The following is a 26,550-nucleotide window of genomic DNA, read 5'->3' as shown; positions in this document are numbered from 1 at the left end:
CAGCTTTCCAGCTAATTGCTGGCTAGATGGCTCGTTTGCAATGCAGAGTGAGACCAACTGTGCAGGTTCAGTTCCTGTATCAGCTGAGGTCAACAGGAAGGTTCCTCCTTTTCAGTCACACCCCTCACCTGTGGCATTGCAGCCCCCAGGTTAAACTCACCACCAGTTGTCTCTCTCTCTAATGAGATAGCAGCTTTCTTGCTCCTCTGGGGCTAGGGTTACTTTATTGGGTGTACCTACACCTTCAGGCAATGGTTTGAAAAGGCATTTCACCAATTTCTCCAGGACATTTGGGAGTGAACATTAAATGGTGTAGCCCACCCTTTAGTAGCCAAATCCATGAATGAAGAAAAAATGTTGATACACTTAATAGTGCCAGTGGTGTGCAAGGTCATCTATTACATTGCTGAATATGCATTCAACTATTTGGAGATTAAGAGATGGTGTTAGCTGCAGAGTTGAGCCCCAGGTATCATATCAGTGCTACTTAATAATTCCATCAGCCAGTTACTGCATGCACACAAACACCTTCACCAATATAGCAGCCAATACAATTTACCCAAAAGTGTGCACAACTCCCAAGGCCACCATTTTGGAGCTTTGAGGATCCTTATCATGCCTAAAGAATGTGCACAAATGATCCCATTTTCTTGACTAACATTATGTGTAGATTCATCCAGATATAGATATATATATTTATAAACATATCCAGTTATTTGTATGTGTCTGTGTTGGTCATGTTAAATGCTGGTTTCACCTTCACACCATTACTCCTAACTGTTGGTGAATGGCTTTGTCTTCAATGTGCATTCAAAGAACAAATTATTTTTCAGTTATCAGTTTCTCCTATATGCTTCTTGCTATTTGACAGCTAGGTGCCACTTCCTTTCACGTTAGCCTATGTTTGTTTTTCTCTCCTCTGCCTGCCTGCTGCTCGTGATGGTTTGGCATGCTGACAGAAACTTGTTGCATGCATGGCCTATCTAGTTTATACTCACTGAAACGACTCCGTGCATCTTATCAGAGTAAGTCATGCATGTCCGTAGACCATATTTTATTCTGTTTTAAATGGATGACTAATATTGTTTTGCCACATGAGTGCAACTGGCAGAATTAATATTTGAATTGCCACTTAAAAGAAAATGGTGTATATTGCTCCTTGATGTATTTACCTGTTTAACGTGATCATGATTTACCATAATGATCGGTCAGAAAACATGAATAAAATTCTGCTTTCCTAATAAGGCTGTTGGGCATATCTTGTCACAGCATCCTGAATTTCTTTTTATTTTCCATTTATAACTTACAGTTAACCAGTACTCTTCCGTGTGGCAACTAAGTTATTCATATATTAACTTAAAACAAAAAAGTATGGTCTATAATATGCCCAAATGTTAAGTAGGTTGAAAAGTATTTGGTACATTGGATTCTTGTAATTGTCACGTTGGCAGCTGTAAATCTTTCTTCAAGAATTATGCATAAAAAAGGTAACAATTCCAATACAGAGAGACGCTAATACGTTGACAATTATATTAAACCTTTGCAGTATCAAAAGGGCATTAGGCATGGAGTCACAATGAACAAATTCCATTATGAATTTGTGAATAATTTAGATGCCAGCACTGCAAATGAACTCAGCGATTTGAGTTGACATCAAACAGAATCCACTGTACGGAGCATGGTATCAATCTTGCCAGTGGCCTCCAACTTTTACAGCTCTCATGGTCAGCTGAGGCTTTTCATAGCATAGTGCCTGGTAATATAGAAGATGCAATACATAATCAGGGCAGAAATGCAAAACAATCTCAATTAATTTAATTGGTCATCTCCTTTCATGCCAATTTGGATTTAACATGCCAAGCTTGTATTTGCTCAGTTACTGCTGGAAATGTTTTCATTAATTTAAATTTAATACATTATTAGTATACAACATGCCGAGAAGAGAAACAAATTAACTTCAATTAAATTAGAGTAAAAGAAGAAAAGCATTTAATTAAGTGCCAATACATTTATCATTTCTGAATTTACATTGGAGTATACAATTGAGCAACTAAATATTAGTGATCATTAAATGATTTGTAGATTTTAAACACCTTTTCCATGAAAGATTATTGAGAATCACATATAATGTAATTATTGCTGAGAGACAGGCAGAAGTCTGACTATGGGCATCTGTTTGGAGACCACTGAAACTAGATCTATTAAAGTACTCCAGTTGCAACCACTGTAAGTACTTTCGTAGCTAAATGGGTTATTCAGCAAATATATTAAGTAAATTAGGATTGGATAAATTAATGTATGTTCTTTTGGGTTTCACTCCTCTGAAGCAGATGTATTTTATTTGATCTGTAATGCTAATGGAATGAAAATTGATCAAGCTGACTGTATTTTTGGAAGCAATCCCATCCAATGAGAGTGAGGACTTAAAATAAAATTGAGCCAGAGGAAAAACAAATGTAAATGTAATGCATTCCAAAAGAACATATAATATTTCACTTTTAACTGTATGTATGACTTTGTTTTATATTTTACTTGAGAATACAACGTACTTTGCCTTAGATATAACACTAGTGCAAGTAATAATCATTAGCTGACATTTTTCTTTCTTGATCATTTAATTAGAATTTTCATCTGACCTTCTGTAATTATAATATTAATGCCAAATTGGTCACTGCTGTTAGTATTACATGTTACAATTTTCATTTTCCTGATTATCTTCTCTTGCAGTGTTGGGCAGTAAGACGTAATGAACACAAATAGTCATTTGGTGAAGGCATATTTTGTCAAAACTTTACACTTTGAACTCTCGAGATATTTCAGGAGAATACCAATTTTAATGGAAAAATCAACATTTATACTGAATGAGAGGACTGAGCTGATTGATTGGCACATGAACTGATTGGTAGATGTGTTACCATAAAGGATACACCAGTTAATGATGGTTGTTAACTGCTAGGCTTTGTTTAAATAACTTAGCATACAGGCGGATTGATTGGAATGCTTTGACCAGCAAACGGCTCGCACCTATTTTGCTGAGTTGAAACATGTACAACTTGTGTACATGTTCTTTCTCACTGCAAAGACAGGGCACTGTGAATTATTATATGTAGTTTTCAGTACAAACAAGTAAGCCCCCCTAAAGGCCTGACTGATAATCCTAAATTTGTTATCAATGTAATTATTTGCACACTTGGAATTATCTAGGAAATTTTATCCAGTTGTGGAATCATGTTGGATACTGTTACAAGTTTAACAAGTGCCAGCTGGTTAGGTATGGTCAGTACTTTGCCTGTTACAAGCAGGTGAAGTGATATGCTGTTTGATACAAACCCATCATCATTGATTATATGATATACCTATCTAGTATCACATCTTCGTGAAATTCATACACCAAGTTAGTGTGACAGAGAAAGATCAGTTCTTTGGCTTGACAATAGCATCCTGCTAGTGGCAAAAATCACTGGTGTTTGTATCACATATTAGCAGTGTCAATCAACTAGCTTCACCTGTTGATCAAATGCTTGAGATACCTTATCCCTCCAGGGTAATCTGAGGTACCTTTCAATACCAGATGTGATGGCCTTAGGGTGTCATGACTACCTAAACCTGCCCAAATTGCATGAATTAGTATTCATTGAATTGATAAACTCACACAGCTAAGTCCATTTTAACAACACCATGTATGTGAAAATGAATGGTACTTTATGAAATCCCCACTAGGCTCAGCTTTTACAAATACCTTTGTTGAATTCCATGAGAAATGTGTCTTCAATGAAATAGAACATAGAACATAGAACATAGAACAGTACAGCACAGAACAGGCCCTTCAGCCCACAATGTTGTGCCGACCATTGATCCTCATGGATGCACCCTCAAATTTCTGTGACCATATGCATGTCCAGCAGTCTCTTAAATGACCCCAATGACCTTGCTTCCACAACTGCTGCTGGCAACGCATTCCATGCTCTCACAACTCTCTGCGTAAAGAACCTGCCTCTGACATCCCCTCTATACTTTCCACCAACCAGCTTAAAACTATGACCCCTCGTGCTAGCCATTTCTGCCCTGGGAAATAGTCTCTGGCTATCGACTCTATCTATGCCTCTCATTATCTTGTATACCTCAATTAGGTCCCCTCTCCTCCTCCTTTTCTCCAATGAAAAGAGACCGAGCTCAGTCAACCTCTCTTCATAAGATAAGCCCTCCAGTCCAGGCAGCATCCTGGTAAACCTCCTCTGAACCCTCTCCAAAGCATCCACATCTTTCCTATAATAGGGCGCCCAGAACTGGACGCAGTATTCCAAGTGCGGTCTAACCAAAGTTTTATAGAGCTGCAACAAGATCTCACGACTCTTAAACTCAATCCCCCTGTTAATGAAAGCCAAAACACCATATGCTTTCTTAACAACCCTGTCCACTTGGGTGGCCATTTTAAGGGATCTATGTATCTGCACACCAAGATCCCTCTGTTCCTCCACGCTGCCAAGAATCCTATCCTTAATCCTGTACTCAGCTTTCAAATTCGACCTTCCAAAATGCATCACCTCGCATTTATCCAGGTTGAACTCCATCTGCCACCTCTCAGCCCATCTCTGCATCCTGTCAATGTCCCGCTGCAGCCTACAACAGCCCTCTACACTGTCAACGACACCTCCGACCTTTGTGTCGTCTGCAAACTTGCTGACCCATCCTTCAATTCCCTCGTCCAAGTCATTAATAAAAATTACAAACAGTAGAGGCCCAAGGACAGAGCCCTGTGGAACCCCACTCACCACTGACTTCCAGGCAGAATCTTTTCCTTCTACTACCACTCGCTGTCTTCTGTTGGCCAGCCAATTCTGTATCCAAGCAGCTAAGTTCCCCTGTATCCCATTCCTCCTGACCTTCTGAATGAGCCTTCCATGGGGAACCTTATCAAATGCCTTACTGAAGTCCATATGACACCAAATGACACCTAAACTCCTACTCCTTGCATGTTTCCACCATATAGATGATAGATTTTGCGATATTTGAATGTGAAATTGTATGTTAGAAATTACTTATGTCTTAGTGAACTCCACCTTGCCTTCAAATTCCTGTTCGAAATAGTCAGTTGAGCTCCCTTGCCTCAATTTCCTAATTAAGAAATCAGCCATAGTGCTCTGTTCTATTGTCTCCTGCAAACACATCTTACCGATGGTATACACATTAGGTTTCCCACAATTTCACGTTATAAGATTTGCCTTATTGGCAACTTCATAAATAGAGTCCAAGCCATTTATCCACTATGCAAAATTAGTGTAGAAACAGGGAACATCAAAATCATCTTGTAGGATACTGGCTACCCTGATCAAATCTTTTCTCATTGTCTATCATGCAGAGTCATTGCTGGGTCTAAGGCCTCAAACTTAGTCCCAAAAAGTGCCCAGTCTACCTCAAATTAACCTGTAAGCCAAAGATATCTCAAATGTTTTTACAAGCAGTGAAGCTGCTACTGCTACTGACTGGATGGTGCCGTTAAGCCAAAAAGACATACTGCCTATTATACAAATAAAAAATGAGAAATATGAGTTTCGGTCTCAGTGTGATGCCAGATATGTAGGCTGTGTGTTCCAGAGCTTGGTGGATCATGTTGAAAAGCAATCTCCACAGTTTTTTGCAACACTGACCATATCCAACCAGCTCATACCTACATTACTCACAATATAGTATACAAAATGAGATTATAACTCTACAATTAGACATTTGATAAATAATCTGAATGTGTGAAAAATTACACTGGCAACCAGTTTAAGGTTGCCAGTTGAGTTCACAGTATTGTACACTTACATGTACTGGAAGTTAGACGTATTAATACACAGGGCGCTGTTCTTTGCAAACAGAAGAAATGTCTACGCAGACTGTGCCTGTTTTGACTCAGCAAAATTGGTGACAGGTATTTGCTGGTTCTTTTCTCAGGACAATGTCTGAATCGATCAGAGTCAATCTGCCTCATTTAAAATTTAAACAGCCTGGCAGTTAACTAATGCATTTTCCATGACAATCCCTCTACCAATCGGAATCAATGTGCTAACTAATTATCATTCCCCTCATTCAATACAAATGTTGGTTTTCCCTTCATTGGTTTTATTACGAATTATCCTGATGACCGCAAGACAAACAGCTTCAGTACTATATATGTCATTTCTTCAGCTAAATTCAAGCGTCAAGAAAAGGGAAAAAGTAACCTAAATAAATATTAATATTTAATTTATTGTCAAAATTACACAGACGTGACCTGAGAATGTCCTGACAAAGTATTAATTTCCCTTCCCAGTAATGTTTTTGATTTTGCATTATGATAACACCAGTTTTCGGCTTGCAATATTAGCGGAAACCCAAATGCTTTTGCAATGCAAAACTCTGTCAGTTTCTGAGTGTAGACAGTCCCACCATCTGTATTCATGCATGCTCAATTCCTAGCATTACAAATAATGTACGAGTCTTGACAAGAATCTGGTTAAGGGAAAAAAAGCAAATGCTGAAAATATGCAAGAAATCTGTGTAGTCTCTATAAAGGAAAGGTTTAGATTATTACCACTTCAGGTGTGTATATCACCAGATTGGAAAATTGAAATGTAAGAGAAGGAAGTAAAATCATAACATTGAGTTACCTTACATAGAATATAAAGCATAGAATTGGATAATTCACCTCAATTAATCAGTGCTAGTTTTTATTCTCCGTATGTGTTTCGTCACATTTCATCTACCTCGTCACAGCATTTCTGCTTACCTTTCTATTCCCTTTAACTCATGTATTAGTGCAGTTTTCTTTTGAAAACATTTGCATTCCAACCCCACTAATTAAACATATTTTGCTTTATTTTCCATTGAATGTATTGGTAGTTGTCTTGTAATTAAAGCCTGTAGTTTCTCCCATGTGAGAACATTTCTCAATTCTATCTTGCCCAAAACATCCAGAACTTCAAAAATTTTGTCAGGTCTCCTCCTAAATCTCGTTTATAAAGAAGAAAGCTTCAACCTGTTAAATCTTGCTTACAGCTGTCATTTCAGTTCTAATCCTTGCAAATCTTTATTGTACTTTCTTATGTGTTTCTATATATTTTTTGATGTGTGGAGATCAGAATTATGCACAGTATTCGAAATGTGACCTGACCAGTGTCCTAGATAACATGGTGTGAAGCTGGATGAACACAGCAGGCCAAGCAGCATCAGAGGAGCAGGAAAGTTTGACGTTTCGGATCGGGACCCTTCTTCTGAAGAAGGATCCTGACCCGAAACATCAAACTTTCCTGCTCCTGTGATGCTGCTTGGCCTGCTGTGTTCATCCAGCTTCACACCGTGTTATTTCAGATTCTCCAGCATCGGCAGTTCCTACTATCTCTGACCAGTGTCCTATATAGGTTTAACTACTTGGTTCCGGGCTTCTGAATTCTACATCCCGAGAAATAAATCCCTGCGCTTTGTTTGCATTTTTAATTATTTTCCTGATCTGTGGTGCTGTTTTTAATTATTATTTTCACCCATATTGCTCGATCCCATTTATTTGCAACCCCAGTCAGATTTCTATTTTCTAAGGTAAGGATACTGATTCTGGATCGTCAGGATAATTTCCGGTTCCTGACTTCAAAGATATCGACATCCACAGGGCGCCACGGAGCAAACAAGCTCGCAATCAAGAATCCCCACTCTGGACTAGTCTTGACCTCACCCTTTTTTAAATGGAAGAATGAATCAACTAAATAAAGTCAAGGATCTGGTGGTCAAGGAACAACTGGTAGAAAATATCATAGGGCTCCTGAGACTCATAGCTGAACAGCAACAAAAAATAATTGCATTTAGTTATTTCGGCATAAGAAGCTGTTTCATACTTTCAATCAAATAGGTATCTGTGATTATATTGGATAAACACAAATATATTCTATGATATCAACACTGAAGAGCACTCAGACAACAAGAGCCAACAGGTTTGTAAGGATAAATAAATGTTGAGGTAGTTGATGAACAGCATACCCTACTTGAGCCAATTGACAAACCTATAACTGATGTACTTCAGAATGCAACACGCTTCTTGAACAAATAGTTACGACAGATTCAACTCTGATGTTAGAGCAGAGGTGTCTTGGAAGAGATAAGTTCAAACAGATTATTTGACCCAATCACATATATCAAGGTTTAAGTTCATTGCTATCGAACAGCACATTCTGCAATTTCACTGATGCTTTTTTGCATTTTGATGCTTTTTTTGTCAATATTAGGTGTAACTCTAGCTTGACATCATTGGTAAATTTTGATATTGAGATTTTTATTCCAAATATTCTGGAATATCCCAATATTTTGATATTGAGATTTTTTATTCCAAAATTCAGATCAGTGTTGTAAAATATAAATAAAAGTAGGCCCAGTACGCATCCTTGTGAAAGACCACTTTCTAACTCTTTCTAATCTGAATAATTACCCTTTACCCATCTTCTGATTTCAGTTTTTAAGATAACTTAATATGCATTCAGCAGCTCTGGCTTCTCAGGCCCTTTGATCTTTGATAACATCTTTGTCATGATCTTATAAACCATATCGAAAATCCTTTGAAAATTCAATAATATGACATCTCCAGTAATACTTTTGTTTGCTTTTTCCTTATCCCTTCAAAGAATTGACCTGAATTTGCACCATCATTAGATTTCCCAATTTGGGAGAAAATACCCTGGATGTGCTAATTGTCATTCCAGGAGGTGGCTGATAACTGGATTCAGATGTACCATCCCCAGAAACAGTTTTGAGACAGTCACAGGCCTCCAAGTACAGGGACAGTCCCATTTCTATGCTCTAACACTTCATTCAAACTTTGAAAAAAATCCCTTTATCCCTCCTCACCGCTATACATTCTCCTTACCCCATGTATGCCAACAGAAGCCATCTCAAGCCATCGTCACCTCCTGCCATCGCCTCTCAATCTTATGTCAACCTATACCTTGTACCCACCCAATGCCCTTTATGGCCAGCATGCTAACTTTGTGCCAACTCATGCCAACCTATGCCTCAACCATTTGCCCTCGCACCCTCTATGCCAATACACCCAGTATCCAGCAAGGGCAGATCTCAGGACCAACGTTGAGATGAAATAGAATAAAGCTCAAAGTATCTAACTTCATTAACTTCACAATTTAATTTCACTATTTAAAAAAAACTCTTTAATAAACATTCATTCACTGTATTTAAATTCCTTAAACTACTTAAAACAAATGAAAACAAACATTTATCTTCATAGCCTCTCATTAAATACTTTATTATGATTTGGATCTGTTAATCAAGTAGTGACCTGACTGTTGTCTTTATCATGACACCCGCTATGTTTATTTCTTGAACTAGTTGGTCACTTGAGGTATTTAATTTTATAAATAGGCGCATTTCCCTTGATGTTAGGATGTTAGTAATAAGATACTGTGAATATTTAGCTGTCTAATGGCCATTAACATCATTAAATGCAGTTGTAATCCCTTAGGTTATTTTCCTTTGATCACCTTCACGAGAATTAATACCTTATTTACTTAAGCTTAACTCTAAACATTAAAGTTGCTACACACAGATATAGCTTTAAACATACCGACAGCTTTTACTACTTTTCTCAGTGTGTTAAGACATCCCTTATACTAATGACACTGGCGCAATTATTTACTTTTTCACAGCTTTATTTTCTACTGCCCTAAATTTAAAATATTTTAGAATTTCCTTCCCCCATTGCACAAAATTACTTTCCTGATCTGTTTGTGTCAATCCATTTAGTGGTGTCTTCCTGTTCAACTCTTTAAATAGCCAGGTGCTAAAAGAACTGGAGCCTAGGCATTATACTTTTAAGCTTTTATTGCAGATGCATACATTTTAAAAACACATCTCAAAATCCACTACACAGCTTCAGTTTATTCATAAGTATAGGAGGTTAAATGATTTCCAATTGATGTCCCCCATCTGAATATAACTAAACACCCAATTAATAAACAATTAGTGCTCTCAGAATTGTGCCACAAAAGCTTCATAGCATATATGTAAGCTATTTATCCCAAGTTGCATATGCTGACTCTTTAACAGAGCTATTTAATTAGTTCTATTCCCCTGCTGTAAGATGAGAGAGAAAGAACAGAAGGGCAGTTGCAGAGAAGGAGCACATCAAATGAATAACATGTAAAGATTGGTTGAAGACTGCTGTGTACATATTGTTGATCAACCTGTTTAGAGAAGTTAAGATACACCGCTGGAGCAGGTGTGATTCAGACCCAGACCTCCTGGCCCAGAGGTAGGGAGATTACCGCTACATCAGAAGAGCCCTTCAAAAAGTTCTAAGTGCAGTATTTTTTACTTGCCCTGATCCAACGTACCTTCAAGAAAAGTGAGACTTGAATGTAGACCCTCTGACCCAGAGGTATGGACACTTGTACTATGCCACAAGGCCCCAGTACTGCTTAATTTCATGCAAGCTGTTTAAATGGTTGATTCTTTTTTCTTTTCAAATCCTTTTAGTTTTATAAAGAGTTTCATTTGGTATACATCTGAGATGCACAGCATGCCAAGTTGTGCTGAACAATGATGAGGAATGTAGATCAAGGAAGAGAATTCGAAGGTAGGGTGTGGAAAGGGAGGTAGGGAAAGATATCGGAAACTGTGTGAGGAGTAACAGTGGAGACAAAAATTGGAGGCTAGGGCATTGAGCTGAATGTATTTGGAGAATGTGTCACTTTTTTTTAATTTGGGAGAGGGCAGAGCACTCTTCACCTGCTTGACTTCACATTCGGGTCAGTACATTTCAGCAACTACCATGTAGTAGCAGATTGTGCCAAGGTCTGGCTTCCAAAGGTTTTTGTAGGCCAGGTGTCAACTGGATTATAAAAGAAATATAATTAAGAAAAATAGCTAAAGTGTCCTTAATTTTATGGACTTAATGAATTTACATATATTTTATCAGTGATATTGAAGTGAACTGCCTCCTGTAGCTTACTTCCTAGAGGTAATGAGAGGCGTGGATAGAGTCGATAGCCAGAGACTTTTCCCCAGGGCAGGATTGACTGCCACGAGGCATAGTTTTAAGGTGTTAGGAGGAAGGTATAGAGGAGATGTCATTAGGAGTTTCTTCACCCAGAGAGTTGTGAGCGCATGGAATACTTTGCCAGTGGTAGTCGTGGAAGCAGAGCCATTAGTGACATTGAAGCGACTGCTGGACATGCACATGGACAGCAGTGAATTGAGGGGAATGTAAATTAGGTTTGGTTATTTTAGGATTGGGATTATTCCACGGCACAACATCGTGGGCCGAAGGGCCTGTACTGTGCTATACTTTTCTATGTTCTATGTTCTATGTTCTGTGTAAGAGTCAGAAGCCCAGTTGTTAGTGGCTTGGCTCTTTAGCTCAGTAGCTACCCCTTAATTTTTTGATGGCCCAAAGTGGCTGGCAAAGCAGACTTGCAACTTGAAAGCATTATGACATTTGCCAGGATATGAAGCATTGACCTACATGGTTTTTTGCAGACGTCTATTACTGCATCCATGTCTGTGAATGATTTGCGTAGCAGCCTTGAAGTTTTCACAAGAGTCCCTCAGAGCTTACATGTGGACTTTGGCAACTTTAAAGAAGTCTAAAAAGTATCAACATGCATACATTTTGGCAATACTGGTATGAATATCGATAGAGGGTGGAGGTAGCTCTTATGAGGAGGCATAGTTTAAAAGTAAGTGGAGGTAGATATAGGGAAGACGTGAGAAGTAGGTTCTTTACTCAGAGAGTGGCAGGAGCGTGGAATGCATTGCCAGAGAGGGGAGTGGAGTCAGCTTCATTAGGAGCATTTAAGCAGCTATTAGCCAGGCATATGGATGATAGTATAAGGTAAGGGTGGAGGTTAGCTAGACCTTAGGTTTAGGGTAAAAGCTCAGCACAACACTGTGGGCTGAAGGGCCTGTCCTGCGCTGTACTGTTCTATGTTTGTAAATCCTGGAGAACTGGCTTCCTTTGTGTGGTTTGCATTTGACATCTTACATATCCCTGTGTTCAAAAATGAAAGCCATGTGGTCCAGACCTGATTGCAAATTTCAGTTAAATAGTTTATGAGAGGAGACGTAAGCCCTGGTGAGCCTTCGGCTTTTTGGCTAAGATCAAGTGTTGACTTGTGAGTTATCAGAGCTTTTGAGATCATCGCTAGATTGTGATTGGGCATTAGAGGACCATTGGTCAAGCTGACCTGCTATTGGTGGATCTTTAAGCTGGCTTCCGCCTAATGCAAATCTGTGGAAACGCCAACCTAGAGCTATGGCCTCAGCAAGTACCCAGGCCCCAGGCCAGGGAGTCTGGAACACAGTCAGAGTGACTGCAAAGAAGATGGAAGAAGGCACGCCAGTCAATTGGATTTTTTTTTGTGAAGAAAATTCTACTGGACAAATGGGGGTTCCGAGTAGCAGACATCTACTGCCTACAGATTTCCCCAGTGGCAGGAACTTGAATGTGACCTTCAGGACAGTGAAGCAATGTGAGAATCTCCTTAAAATATTTAAGGAGAAAGGATGTGAGAGCCCCCTCTCCATTCTGAATGCAGTGCCATTGTTACCTGCACAGAGGAGCCAGATGGTCACCATCCATATGTATAGCTCCCATGTGCCAGCAGCGGATGTCCTGACCTTCCTGGGAAGGTATGTGCAAGCGGAAAGTGGCAGCAATGATGTGATAGTCCCTTTCAGGATATGGACCAGCAAATGGCCGGTCAAGGTAACCCTGAGGGCAGATGCTGATGGGAACATCCTCCACCCCCATCCAGCTTTGCAATTGGTCGGAGCCGATATATGCAGGGCAGTCCAGGGTCTGTTGAACCTGCAGGAGGTCAGGGTACATAGTGGCGGAGTGCAAGGTGACCCTGTGCAGGAACTGTAAGGAGGAAGGAGCATCTGACCAAGGACTGCCAACAGGCAAAGAACTGCAACCCAGAAGTGGGCCACCTGGATAACGCATGCCCAAGACACATATGCTCAGATGGCGAGCAGTGGTTGAGCCCCCACAAATGGCAGAAAGGTGTCACCCTCCAGCAGGAGAAACGAACAGAGGGTCACACAGAAGGAGACACAGGCCGGAGAGCAGAGACAAGAAACCAGCACAGCATCACAACAGACTCAATGGAGCAGGAGGTGATGAAAGAGTCAGGAGAGTAGAAAACAGTGAGAAATAACTGAAAGAGAAAACCTTGACAGGTGCCCCCACCATGGGCCCACAGCAACAGAATGGGAAAAGACAGTTGCACAATGGTCACAGTACCAACTGATGACAAGAACGGGTGGAGGGAGAGTCACCAGCAGAGAAGGAGGATCAAGACCACCGGGGAGAAGGTGAGGAGTACCCCCAACCAGAAAACAGTGGATGTTGCAAGGGACCCACGAAAACCCAGAGCTGCACTGTTGTGAACAATGTGGACTCCTCCACACCACAGCTCCAGGCAACTGGGAGCAGCGAGGTTCCAAGTAAGCAGTAGGGGCAGTAGTCTCTCCCCCACCCCACCCCTCCAGCGGTTGGACTCTGAACCAGACGTTCCCAGTTCTTCCCATGCTCCAATGACACCAGACCAGGGGAATGGCCGCACAGAGGAATTGGACAAATACCTCAGCCCTGTGAGGGTCCAATAGTTCACTTACAGCATGGGGATGCAGGAACTGCCCCGGTGATAAGACCTTGGGTAAATGGACTTTGGGTTTTAACAATTGTAGAAATCTAAAATGGGTGTAAAAAACATGAGTATTAATGTGCGTAGCTTTATATTTACTACATGATGTGCTTCCACGTTGGCATACCTGGCCAACATTAAAGCAGACCTCCTGTTTCAGCGAGAGTGAGGGATACTGCGCTTCAGCAGTGACAGTGACAAATAGTCAAGCTTGTGGGCCCATGGGCCTTTAATTTGGTCAGTGGGCAACAATTGCCACACCTCTGGTCTGGGTATTCTGCTGCGAGGAGGCAACTCCACCATCTCCAAAGTTAAGGAGGTGGCAAGCAGGCTGCTCCTCATAACAAACATCATATGTAGAAACACTCCCCTAAGATGAATTAACCTGTAGACCCCAGCGGTAAGAAGCGATCGGCTGGGCATCCTGCAACTGCTCCCACTGCTGCTGGCTGCAGCGAGGCCAGTCATTGTGGCTTCAACTGCATCACCGATGTGGATGGGCCCTCTGGGGAGAGTGACAGTACACTGGTCGCCATGTCCAGATTCCTGATAAGAGACAAAGCTGCACGATGTCTTCAGCACTCCTGCATATGGAGCACAGCATAAATATACCTGATCACAGCCAGACGGGTCTATCTGCTCAAGGATAGGTTTTCTGTTTGTGACCCAAGCATTCCCAGTCAGATCCACCAATGTCAAACTGGTGTTCTTCTCTGACCACTGCCTCCTGCTGGCTAACTGTCACCAAAGGAATGTGGAAGCTGAACATAAAATTGTTGACCCCAGAAAACATTCAGGAGCTCAAAAGGGATTACACAGATTGGAGAACCGTGAAACCCCTCTTTGAATCCCCAGTGGACCGTTGGGATACAGTTGAATGGAACATCAAGAAATTCTTATCCAAAAAGGTGTTCAGAAGGCGAGAGAGAAGTGGGCAAACTGTCCCAACTACAGAAAAGTAAGAACACTAGGAGGTGAAGAGACAGCATGCCTCATTCTTTGCCTTGGAGGCCTCTAAGATAATCTTCTGGCCCAGAGTCCACTCCGTGGAGCAGTAAGATACGTAGTCACATTTCTTCTTCCAGAAGGTGCACAAGGAGAGCCCAGTTCTCCAGAGGAGGAAGATGGATCAGGTAACGTCATCTCAATCTGACATCCTGAGCATCAGCAAATCCTTTTATGTCAGGCTGTATGACACGAAGCCCACTGACAGCATAGGCCCCCAAGTCATTCCTGTCCTCTATCGCAGAGATCTTAGACAACAGCAGGCGAGAGGGGCTGAACCAGGCAATATCTCCGGACAAGATGACCAAGTCCCCCAAGTACTTTGAAATGAATGAAACTCCCAGAAGAGATGCCTTACCGGCCAAGTTATATCCTGCTCTGTAGGACTTGATTGGCCAGGACCTGCTGGAGGTGTCTGACAGTGTGCTTCTGGCAGGTACCGTGTGTGAATCCATGAGGAGAGGCATCGCCACCCTCATCTCCAAGCAGAAGGGGGAGAGGGTGGAAATTAGAAAATGGCGACCAATTTCACTTTTGAATGTGGATTACAAAACCCTGTCCTAGGTCATTGCCAACTGGGTCAAGTCTGCTCTGGGATTGGTGACTCATCCCGACCAAACCTGTGTTGGACCAGTCAGGAAGATCGCTGAGATCCTCACGCTCCTCACAGATACGATTACCTATGTATAGGACAGGGGAGTGGACACTTACCTCATCAACCTGAACCACGAGAGCTCCTTCATCATTATATTGCACATATACATGAGCTTTTGAGAGGGTATCCGCTTTTAGATCCAACTACTCTACACCAACATCATTAATGCAGTCTCAGTCAATGGGTGAGAATCAGAAAGTTTCCCAATAGGATCTGGAGTCAGGCAGGCTCCCCTCGCTTTGCTGCCTTGTTTGTGTGTTACATAGAGTCTTTTGCCAAATTCATCAGGAAGGATACAAGCCTGAGAGGGATGGCTATTCTAGGCAGTGAGGGCCTGCATGTTAAAGTCTCCCTGTACATGGATGACATCACCAATTTATACTCAGAGCCACTGTCAATTCGCAGACACATGAGCATCTGTGACCAGTTTGAATTGGCTTCAGGTGCCAAGGTAAATCGAGACAAGAGTGAGGCCATGCTCTTTCGGAACTGGGAGGTCCAATGCTTTACCCACTTCAGGGTCTGGTCAGATTACTTAAAAGTGCTAGGTATTTGGTTTGGAGGGGCTCAGGTAAGTGCCAAAACTTGGAAGGAGCAAGTAACCAAAGCGAGGCAGAAACTAGGCAGATGAGAGCACTGGTCCCTCTCTATTGCAGGCAAAAACCTGGTCATCAGGTGTGAAGTACTCTCAATATTGTGCAGCTATTCCCCGAACCTGTGCACTGCAGTCACCCGGACCATCTTTCACTTCATGTGGAGTTCAAAGATGGACCAAGTCCAAAGGGACATTATGTATAAAGAACTGGAAAAGGGGAGCAAAGCATACCCAATTCTACTGTCACCCCGATGGCCACCTTTATGCTTGACTGCATTAAACTGTACATAGATCCTTGGCACACAAACACCAAGTGTCACTACTACCTGTCCCCGGTGTTGTGAAGGATAGATCTGGCCTTGTTGCCATGAGTCGCTCCAAGTAGTTGGATCATTCTGTATCAACTGTCCCTCAGAGAAATTTGAGAAGGAAAATAGATTTGACCACAAGTTCATCAGGAAGTGGTCAGCACCTAGTGTCTTCGAGCCCCTTCGGGTAAAGGAGAGGGTGGATCTTGTGTCGTGGTTCCCTGTGCAGACTGCCAAAGCCATTTGGCAGAATGCCTCATCACCAGAACTATACAACAAGGGACATTGCACTGGAACTGTGTGCAGTTCTGGTTGCCCCATTACAGGAAGGATATGGAAGCATTGGAAAAGGTGCAGAGAAGATTTACCAGGATGTTGCCTGGTCTGGAGCGCAGGCCCTATGAAGAAAGGCTGAGGGACTTGGGTCTGTTCTCATTGGAGAGAAGGAGGCTAACAGGGGATTTAATAGAGACATACAAGATGATCAGAGGATTAGATAGAGTGGACAGTGAGAGTCTTTTTCCGAGGATGATGACTTCCGCTTGTACGAAGGGGCATAGACTACAAATTGAGGGGTGAATGATTTGAGACAGATGTCAGAGGCAGGTTCTTTACTCAGAGAGTGGTAAGAGCGTGGAACACCCTGCCTGCCAATGTAGTGAACTCAGCCACATTAGGGGCATTTAAACAGTTCTTGGATAAGCATATGGATAATGATGGGATAGTGTAGGAGGAGGGGCTTAGATTAGTTCACAGGTTGGTACAACATCGAGGGCCGAAGGGCCTGTTCTACGCTGTATTGTTCTATGTTCTATGTTCTGTGTTCTTAGCAGGTAGTGAAAAGTGTCCTGTCTGTGACATCATCCACGCATACCTGTACTCTCTGCACCACCACACGCTGTGGCGGGAACGAGACTGTCACACATCGCCTTCTGGGACGTGCCTGTACAAAGAAAATCTGGAGACAAATGCAGTGGTTTTTGTGGAGATTCACCCCAAGCAACTCCATGATGCGGGACTCTGTGCTCTAGGGTCTGTTCCCTGGGATACACACCAAGACAAACATAAACTGTGCCTGAAGGACGATCAGCTTGATAAAAGATGCTCTTTAGTCTGCCTGAAACTTGCTAGACTTCCAGTCGAGAGAGATAGCAAGAACTGCAGATACTGGAGTCAGAGTCAATACTATGACAGGGCTGTTAAAAAGGCATACAGTATTTTAGCTCTTATTAATAGAGGGATCGAGTTCCGGAACCAAGAGGTTATGGTGAAGCTGTACAAAATTCTGGTGCGGCCGCACTTGGAGTATTGTGTACAGTTCTGGTCACCGCATTATAAGAAGGATGTGGAAGCTTTGGAAAGGGTGCAGAGGAGATTTACTAGGATGTTGCCTGGTATGGAGGGAAGGTCTTACGAGGAAAGGCTGAGGGACTTGAGGCTGTTTTCGTTAGAGAGAAGAAAGTTGAGAGGTGACTTAATTGAAACATATAAAATAATCAGAGGGTTAGATAGGGTGGATAGGGAGAGCCTTTTTCCTAGGATGGTGACGGCTAGTACGAGGGGGCATAGCTTTAAATTGAGGGATGAAAGATATAGGACAGATGTCAGAGGTAGTTTCTTTACTCAGAGAGTAGTAAGGGAATGAAACACTTTGCCTGCAATGGTAATAGATTTGCCAACTTTAGGTACGTTTAAGTCGTCATTGGATAAGCATATGGATGTACATGGAATAGTGTAGGTTAGATGGGCTTGAGATCAGTAATGACAGGTCGGCACAACATCGAGAGCCGAAGGGCCTGTACTGTGCTGTAATGTTCTATGTTCTATGCAGAGCTAAAGGAACACAGCAGGTCATCAATACTGTATGGAGCTGGAGGAGCACATCCAACACAACACCAACAACCCGAAAAGTCAGCTTTCCTGTTCCTCTGATGCTACTTGACCTACTCTGTTCCTCCAGTTCCACACTGTGTTGACTTCCAATTGAAAGAATTGATCCTGACCAAATGTTGCAGACTGGCACATTCCAAGGTCCAGGACTAAATGCTGAGGGACACATTAAAGCTTGGGGCAGCTGCTGCCAAGACGCAGTGGGGAAAAGCCACCATGTAAGGTCTTTCTGCCACTGGTCTGTCCAGTAATTTGACCTTGCCAATGCCTCAGCTAAATGCCAAGAGTTTAAATGTAAATATAAAGAAAGCTGATCTACAATGCTTATTTCCTTCACTGTAAGTAAAGAGAGTATAGATCTGAACAGCTTCATCAACTGTGTATGTAACAAAAATTTCCTTCTATGAATAAAATATAGTTTTGACATTAAAAAATGTGGTAGTGTCCTACCTTCTGAATTAAGAGTCCTAGGTTCAAGTCCCACCTGCTCTAGATGTGTGTCATAATGTCTCTGTACAGGTTGATCATAAAATATTTATAAAAGGAGAACTATTGATTTGATTACTGCCAAATTTGCTGCTTTATTGCATCCTACCTAGATACCTTGTAAGACTGTAATGGAGCTTAAAATGGGCTCCACTGAGTCACCGATACTGATCAACTTTACTGCAAAATAAAATAAATGACAGTGATGGTTTTGTCCTGACTTGTTATGAATCAAGTACATGGAGCTAAAGGAAAATAGAAAGTGGTGAAAACACTCAGCAGATCAGGTAACATATGCAAGCAGAGAAACTGAATGATCATTTTGGAATTGGAAAATGTTAGCACCTTAGGCTTTTAAGCAAGTAGAGGTAGAAGGAGGGAAAGGAGCAAAGGACAAATGCTGTGATCAAGTGGAATGCAGTGCTGTATCACCATGCCTCTTTGTAGTGTGAGTAACAGGTCTAGCCTCAGTCTCAATCTCAGTCAAAGAATATTTTGTAATTAGCAAGGTAGTGTTTATTGCATGACAGTAACTAATTACAGTTTACATTGACATGATGGACATTGTTACTGAGACTCAAAGACAAAATGGTAGATCTCACTCCTCTGAAATCCTAAGCTCTTCTGCCCACAAGTTCATGACATCATCATATTGTGCTTATGGAATTGCACGGTATTGTCCCTTTCAAATCCATATACATTTACTCCCACGATATTTTCTCATCATTAATTTACATTTCTGCATATAATAACACTATTACTACCCCCAATTCCTGACAGGTTTCTGATTTTACAAATTCAGGCTACCTGCAGGTTTCACAAACATGCTAGTGTGTATTCACTTTGGACTTGGAAGACAGACAGTTTGCTAGGTGTAAAACCATTACCTTTGATCCTCTTCCAACAGTGTGAGGTCCCTTTCACCTGGAAGAGCCTTAATCTCTTGGATTGCCTTTGCAGAGGATGTCTTTATTGCTAAAACAGGTCACTGCACCTTGAGTGTTCTGAATCTCTAAAAAGGTAACTTCATCCTTACAATGATAAGGTATAACAAAGTGTGGAGCTGGATGAACACAGCAAGTCAGGCAGCATCAGAGGAGCAGGAATGCTGATGTTGCAGGTTGGGATCCTTCTTCACCGAAACGTCAGCTTTCCTGTTCCTCTGATGCTGCCTGAGCTGCTGTGTTCCTCCAGTTCCACACTGTTATCTCTGACACCAGCATCTGCAGTTCTTGCTATAATCGTCCTTACAATATCTTGATAATTTGAACACTGGTTGTCCCTTCTCAATAGCGGCTTCCATTGTAGTTATATCACCACATCTTCAATCAGTATCAGAATTCTATTTTCCAGTAGCTTTGTGCTAAACCATGTTACTTCTATACTTAAACATTTTGATTGGTTTGAGCTTCCTCATTAATCTTCAGTGATTGCATTATTGGTGAAACTAACATTAATTCTTCAGTTCTGCTATTCAAGAATTGCTTCTGGCTTGGCATGATATCTGTCACAGTTACTGAGGCTTCTACCTGGGAAGACAAGAAAGTCAAATATTCTGTCTGAACTTGTCTATTCCAAGTCACTTCTGCATCCAACATCAGAGTTGAGTCTGTCATAACTATTTGTTCAAAAAACTTTATTGCACTCTGAGGTATAGCAGTTACAGATTTGTCAATTGGCTCAACTTGGGTATGCTGTTCATTGACTGCCTCAATGCTTATTTATCCTCCACTAGACTATTGGCTCTTTTAGTCTATCAGTCTTCAGCGTTGTTATTGTCGAATACATTTATGTTAATCCAGTACAATATCAGGTACCTATTGTGTTGAAATTATGAAACAACTTCCTATGCCAAAATAACTAAACTCAATTTCTGTTCAAACTTGAGCCTAGAGAGCCCTATGATATTTTCTACCAGTTGTTCCTTGACAACGTGACCCTTGACCTTATAAAGCTTGCCTCATTCTACTATTCAAAAAATGATTGCGGTCAAGACATGCCTTCCTACTCCAGAGGGAGCCTTCTTGACTGTGAAGTATATATATAGGTTTTTTTTGCGATGTGTCATTCATGTATATTTTGCAGCTTCCTTGTAGCATATCTTTAATCTCAAGTGTTATATCTCTGGACTGTATTGATGCACTGTTGTCACCTATATACAACATTTTTTAATCATGGCTCATTATATGATGAGAGACTTTCAATGAGACCCTCCGCTGTATCTAACTTGAAATGGGTAAGGTAACCATTGATATAGATGTCAGCATTCCGAAAGTCCAGGTCACTTATCTCCTCTAGGAGCAATTTAGGTGTTCTTTCTGTTTCAACTGCTCCACCTTAAGCTGTTTGCTATTTGATTCTTCACATTTCTAAAATTGTCTTCCCCTTGCATTTACTGAAAATGACCTATTTTGTGACAGCTATATTTGTTTTTAATAGCTAAGCACTCACAGTACCTGAGGTTTCTTTGCTGGACTGTGCTGACAAGGACTTCTAGAGTCTGGTGCCTATCCTAATTGCTGTACTGACTTCTCACAAGTTATTTCTGGTTTTATACTTTAAAAACTGAATGAACTCAGCTGATTCACAACGCCAAGGTTGATGTTGTCCTTGTGGGGTTAATCCATGCTGTTTCTGAACTTCTGTTTCACTCACCGTCTGAATGTCTTTTCTAGAATCAGCTCTTCTTTGAAATTCAATAAATCTGACAATGGAACATCAGCAATTTCAACTTTTTATATTTCAATAATTTTATGTCTTATGAATTCTGATTGGAAGAGACTGTTGTTACATTCCTGCACTAATCTGTAGATGTCATTAATGAAATAATCTATGGATTCTCCTAGATACTGAACTATTCTATTAAACAATGTTCTTTGCAGATTGTTTCTAATTAGTTCCGAGGTTGGACTAATTGCTGAATTCTTCAAAAACATCTGTTGCTTCTTTTACCCCTTGGTGAGATAAAATGTCATCAGCTATACTTGTAGTTTTATATGGATGTATGTTTACTTTTTCAGCTTCTGATCTTGTATCTAATTCAGAAGCTATTTTGTATCTCAGAAATTGTTTTCTTGAAGATATCCAATTCTGTGTTCCATTTGGCCCATGTCTGAAGTTAAATCTTCCTGACAATATTATCCCTCTTATGTTTTCCTTATATGAATAAATAGTTTGTGTTCTAAAAGACTTCCATTTCACAGTAAGAGCAATCTGCTGCTTGATTTTGCTGTACTGGAGGAGATTCCTTTGATTTGCCTTGAGAATGAAGGATTCTCACCCTTTGTCAGTAAATGGAGAATTTCTGCCTTTCTTCTGTAGCTTCACAGTGGGAATCCTGTCAATTTTGGCTTCATAAGTGTTTCTATATTAACAGTTTTGCTGAAAGAAGCCTGTGGCTTTAATAAATGATTCCTGTTTTAATCACATGAATGATTCCTGCTCATTACAATTTCAGTATCACAGCTTTTATTACATATTTGAAGAATCTCCTGTCTTTTCCATGGCCTGATAAAATGCACCCAAAATTTCCTTCTCCATTAAACCAGGTATGCTTAGGCTTTTAAATTGCCCAAGCTTATCACTTTAATCACTAGTTTTGTGATTTCCCTAGACCCACAGCGTGTTATTAACTATTTTTAGTAGATATACACTTCCATTTCTGTAGCCACGCTTCATGTCTATGTAGTAAGTCATTTTATAATTTGTATTTCCAACCCAAATTACTGTATATTTCTAAAGTTTCTCCTGCACCCCCCCCCCCCCCACCAAGAATTTTGAGCTTTACTCACTGAAGGTCTGTTTGTTCATTTACCAACTTGACTTGGGACTGCTCCAACTACCATTCCACTATGCAACTTGGAGCTACTAATTCTTCTCCAGAAAGTTGTTAACTCTCCCATTTCAACAGACCAAAATGTTGTTAACATTCATTAGAGTATTTTTCATTGTTGAAAATTGTCATGTGAGTTTCCTCTGTGGTTTCTTAAATCTTTGGCTTTTCCCTGCTGCTGACTGTGCTGGAAGAACAGGTGACTTAAAGCAGAGTCTGAAGATGTTACATCGCCACTCACCATTTACAGTATGAGCAGTCAAATCAAATCCACATTGGCTGGATTCAAATCAAATCAAATCCTACAAAATTGATATAGGATGCCAGCTCACTATGCTGTATGAGCATCATGAGTTACTCATGATGAAGGTTTCCTTGGCCATTTTCTTTAAGCGTAGGGAACTACATGGCCTGCTTGGTCTAGTGTTGGAGAAGAAAACTACATTCTGGTATAACTAGAAAAGTTTAAATAACAGTCTATATCTTGTAGGTAACAAGATATAGTTTGTTGCATGTTAGCAACTAGTTACAGCTTATGTTCATATGATAGACATTGTTACAGAGGAGGGCCAGATGTCGAATCTTACTCCTCTGAGATCTTAAGCTATTCTGCCACAAGTTCATTTTGCAACAATACGGCAGATGGTGCTAAGTGTTATTAATCCTTTCAGATCCATATGCAATAGGCAGTAGAGATTAAACAAAATAATAACGATGATGCAATGCACAAAAGGATAGTTTTAGAACACTTGGTGTACCTAATCAAATGATAAGGTACTGTTCCTTACCATTCATCATAAATTTGGGAGATCAAAGACATTAGAGTGTGTGTGTAGCAGAAAATTAAAATGACAGGTTACTAAAAACTTCGAGTCATGCCTCCAGAATGAACGGAGGGCTGTGTAAGGTGGGTCATCTAATCTGTACTTGATCTCCTCAGTATAGAGGGTACCACATCATGAATAGCAGATACAATGTATTAAATTGCAAGAAATCTTTTATTTTTGTTTTGTTTTTATACAGCAGCCATTCGTGAAGATCCTCTTTTCCCTATTTGGAAGCATCTTTGGTTCATTGTTCCATTGCAAACTTCTTTTCCCTTGAACCAGCATCTTTTTTCTCATTTCATCTGTCCTGCCTGCTACTCAATCGCAGAACTTCCGTTTTGTTGTTTTTCTTCTCCCTTCCTCTGTACTTGCTTAAAATATTTTACATCCATAACTTTTAACATTTCTGTCAGAAGATTGTCGATCTAAAACAAATACATGAGTATATCCGAGATATTAGGAACTGCAGATGCTGGACAATCTGAGATAAGGTTGGACGAACACAGCAGGCCAAGCAGCATCTTAGGAGCAGGAAAGGGTCTAGGCCTGAAACATTAGCTTTCCTGCTCCTAAAATACTGCTTGGCTTGCTGTGTTCATCCAGCTCTAGACCTTGTTATCTCATGAGTATTTCCAATATGTTCTGTTTTTATTTCAAATATCCAAATATTTTTATTCAAATATTTTTATAATGAGAGGAAAAAAGATAGTTTGCTGTGCTGTGTTGACAATCAAAGTTTTAGGCAACTTGATAAACATACTCTAATTCCTGCAATTGTGAAATATCCCAATTCAAATTATTTTGAGATGCTGGTTACAGTATGTGCTTTATAGGACCAATCTCCTGATTTGCAAGGGCACTGTTTGTTTCAGAATTCTCTCATTCTTATCATGCGCAGTGTCCTTCAATGAGCTCTGTAATTTGCGTAAACTGTGAAGCCTTAGGTTGAAATCAGAAATTCCTACTGGGGCAAAGAATAAGCTGGTTGAATTTTATATAACAGTTACCAAGTCTTGAAATATGTTTGACAGAAATATTCAATTCCAGTCAAATAATTCATTTGTTATTCCCATTTTCATATGATAAACTTGGATACAAAAATCTGTTTAATTCTTCCCAAAGCTCAATCAATTTGCAAATAATTTATTAATGGTCATTCATAATCCAAGTTTGCATAGGTTACATTAGCCTTTGGAGTCAGATATTATGTTGTTAGGAGTAAGGGCAAACAATATACCTAAGAATGATTTTAAATAAAGATCATCTTTAATATTTGTTTTTCTTTTTTTAAATACATCATTCCCTTCACTGTCCAATTTGAAAAGCTGCTGTTACAGCATTAAGCCTTGGCTGCTGTGAAGGTATGTTTGACATTTGCTTTCCTCTAATTATTTGCTTGAGTATGCATGTTGGAATGGATGAGGGTCATGATATTGACTCTTTGAATTGGTTATGTTTAAAACATTAAATCTCAGAAGCCACACAGTCCTCTGTGTTGAACACTTGGCATCAAATTCATTTATATTTAATTTTATACATCATAGCAATGCTGCATTTCATTCTTCTCTCATTATGTTATAAATGGCTTAATACTAAATAGTTTAATGGATAAATAATTTGTTTATTTCTGTTATGCAGAATAATTTAGAGGTTAGATGATGAATTAAGTCTTTATTTATATTTTTATAGAGTACCAACTTCGTTAAATTACACGGAAATAGTAAAATGTCTTTTAGGAGTAAATAAACTGTGGATAAATCTCAAAAATAGCACAACAGCTGTTCTCACTATTTTTGAAGTCTTGTTGCAATGCTCGAGAAAAAAACAAAATCTTCACTTCCAGCACATCCTATATGCATAAGCAACACATAATTAATTGACACATATGATGTACATCTTGTTATGATTTCAGCTGATGGTAATACAGGACAAGTCAGACTCCAGAGTGAAAACCAATCTGGTAGAACATAAGTTATATTTTAACAATTCAGTTACTATGGCAGTTAGTCACTGAACATATTCTCGCAAGGTTGTCAATGTACTTTTAACAAGTTTTAACAGGTCTGAAACAATTCCTTTCAGCAACTTCTTGGACATTCTCCAGACATGATTCTCTTCATGACTGTCTCACTTTGAGAGACACATATAGGCTAAATCGCTGACTTTTCTTTGACTTTGATGACTTTGAGTTTGCCAAAATAGCTTAAGACATTTTTTCCCAGCTTCCAATAGCCTGATAACTTCCACAATCTACCTGCTGGAACGAATCTTTTCTTTTGAACCTAGCCTGCATATGTCTTCTGTCTACTCTCTAAGTGCAAAGCTTTCAGGGAATCACAACATAGCTTTCATAATTCTAAACCTTTGACATGCTCTTCTACGAGGAGCATAAATGTAGATTCTCCAATTGAGGCTCTAACTATTTATGCCTTTTAGGATATTAATGGACAGGGCGTCAGCAAGGGTACTGTCCTTGAATGTCAAACAGAGGAGAATAGATTCTTTCTCATTGGAAACGGTAGTGATTTGAACCAGGTGGGTCTTTTGACTCTAAGATCCTTGATTTGGGGTCCTTAATCCAGGCCAATCAGGGACCCCTGGCTTGCTGGTATAAACAAGGGATTTAGAATCGTCTCACTTCAGGGACTGACTCCGAGCTGGCTGGCCACAGCCTGAGTACTGTGTAAATGTAAATAGAGGGTGGTTGGTGACAGGATACTGGCCTCTGTGCAGTTATTTAAGAAACAAAAACAGAAATAGTTGGACAAATTCAGCAGGTCTGGCAGTATATGTTGGGAGAAAGCAGATTTAATATTTTGGATCCAGTTATCCATCTTCAGAACTGCTTTGAAGAAGAGTCACTGGACCCAAAGTATCAACACTGCTTTCTCTCCCCAGATACTGCTAGACCTGCTGAGGTTTTCCAGCAGTTCCATTTTGTCTCTGATTTCCAGCATCTGCAATACTTGCTTTTTCTTTCTTAATGGAGATGGTTATCACCTAGCACTTTTATCACTTCATACCACAATCAACCCAAATTTGAATTTGACCAGGCCTTGCTGCATGTGAGCATAGGATACTACATTATCTGAAGGGCTGTAAATGGAACTAAACACCAAATCATTATTCTTCATCTCTACATCTTAAGTTCTGATGGAAGGAAAGTCAAATGTAAAGCAACTGATGGTTGTTGGGACTAGGACACTGCCGTAAGAAACTCCTCCAGTCACATTGAGAAGATATTTTTCCAACAGACTCAACCATCTTTGTTCTAGTTATCACTCC

The 26,550-nt window shown here is 40.3% G+C and overlaps 1 protein-coding gene across 5 annotated transcripts in view; it reads left to right on the top strand.

Moving 5' to 3' along the window:
• stxbp5l (syntaxin binding protein 5L) overlaps positions 1–26,550 on the top strand; it is a 523,376-nt gene that overhangs the window by 378,466 nt on the left and 118,360 nt on the right. Inside the window, exons 19-20 of one of the 5 annotated variants that reach the window (XM_048540357.2) lie at positions 960–1,025; positions 24,591–24,626. The exons of the other annotated variants lie outside the window; for them this stretch is intronic. Coding sequence (XP_048396314.1) covers positions 960–1,025; positions 24,591–24,626 — 102 coding nt within the window. The remainder of the gene's footprint in view (positions 1–959; positions 1,026–24,590; positions 24,627–26,550) is intronic. 5 annotated transcript variants of the gene reach the window in all.

This window comes from Stegostoma tigrinum, chromosome 12, assembly GCF_030684315.1.
Source record: "Stegostoma tigrinum isolate sSteTig4 chromosome 12, sSteTig4.hap1, whole genome shotgun sequence".
NCBI lineage: Eukaryota > Metazoa > Chordata > Chondrichthyes > Orectolobiformes > Stegostomatidae > Stegostoma > Stegostoma tigrinum.
This window is presented reverse-complemented; position numbering and strand designations above follow the sequence as displayed.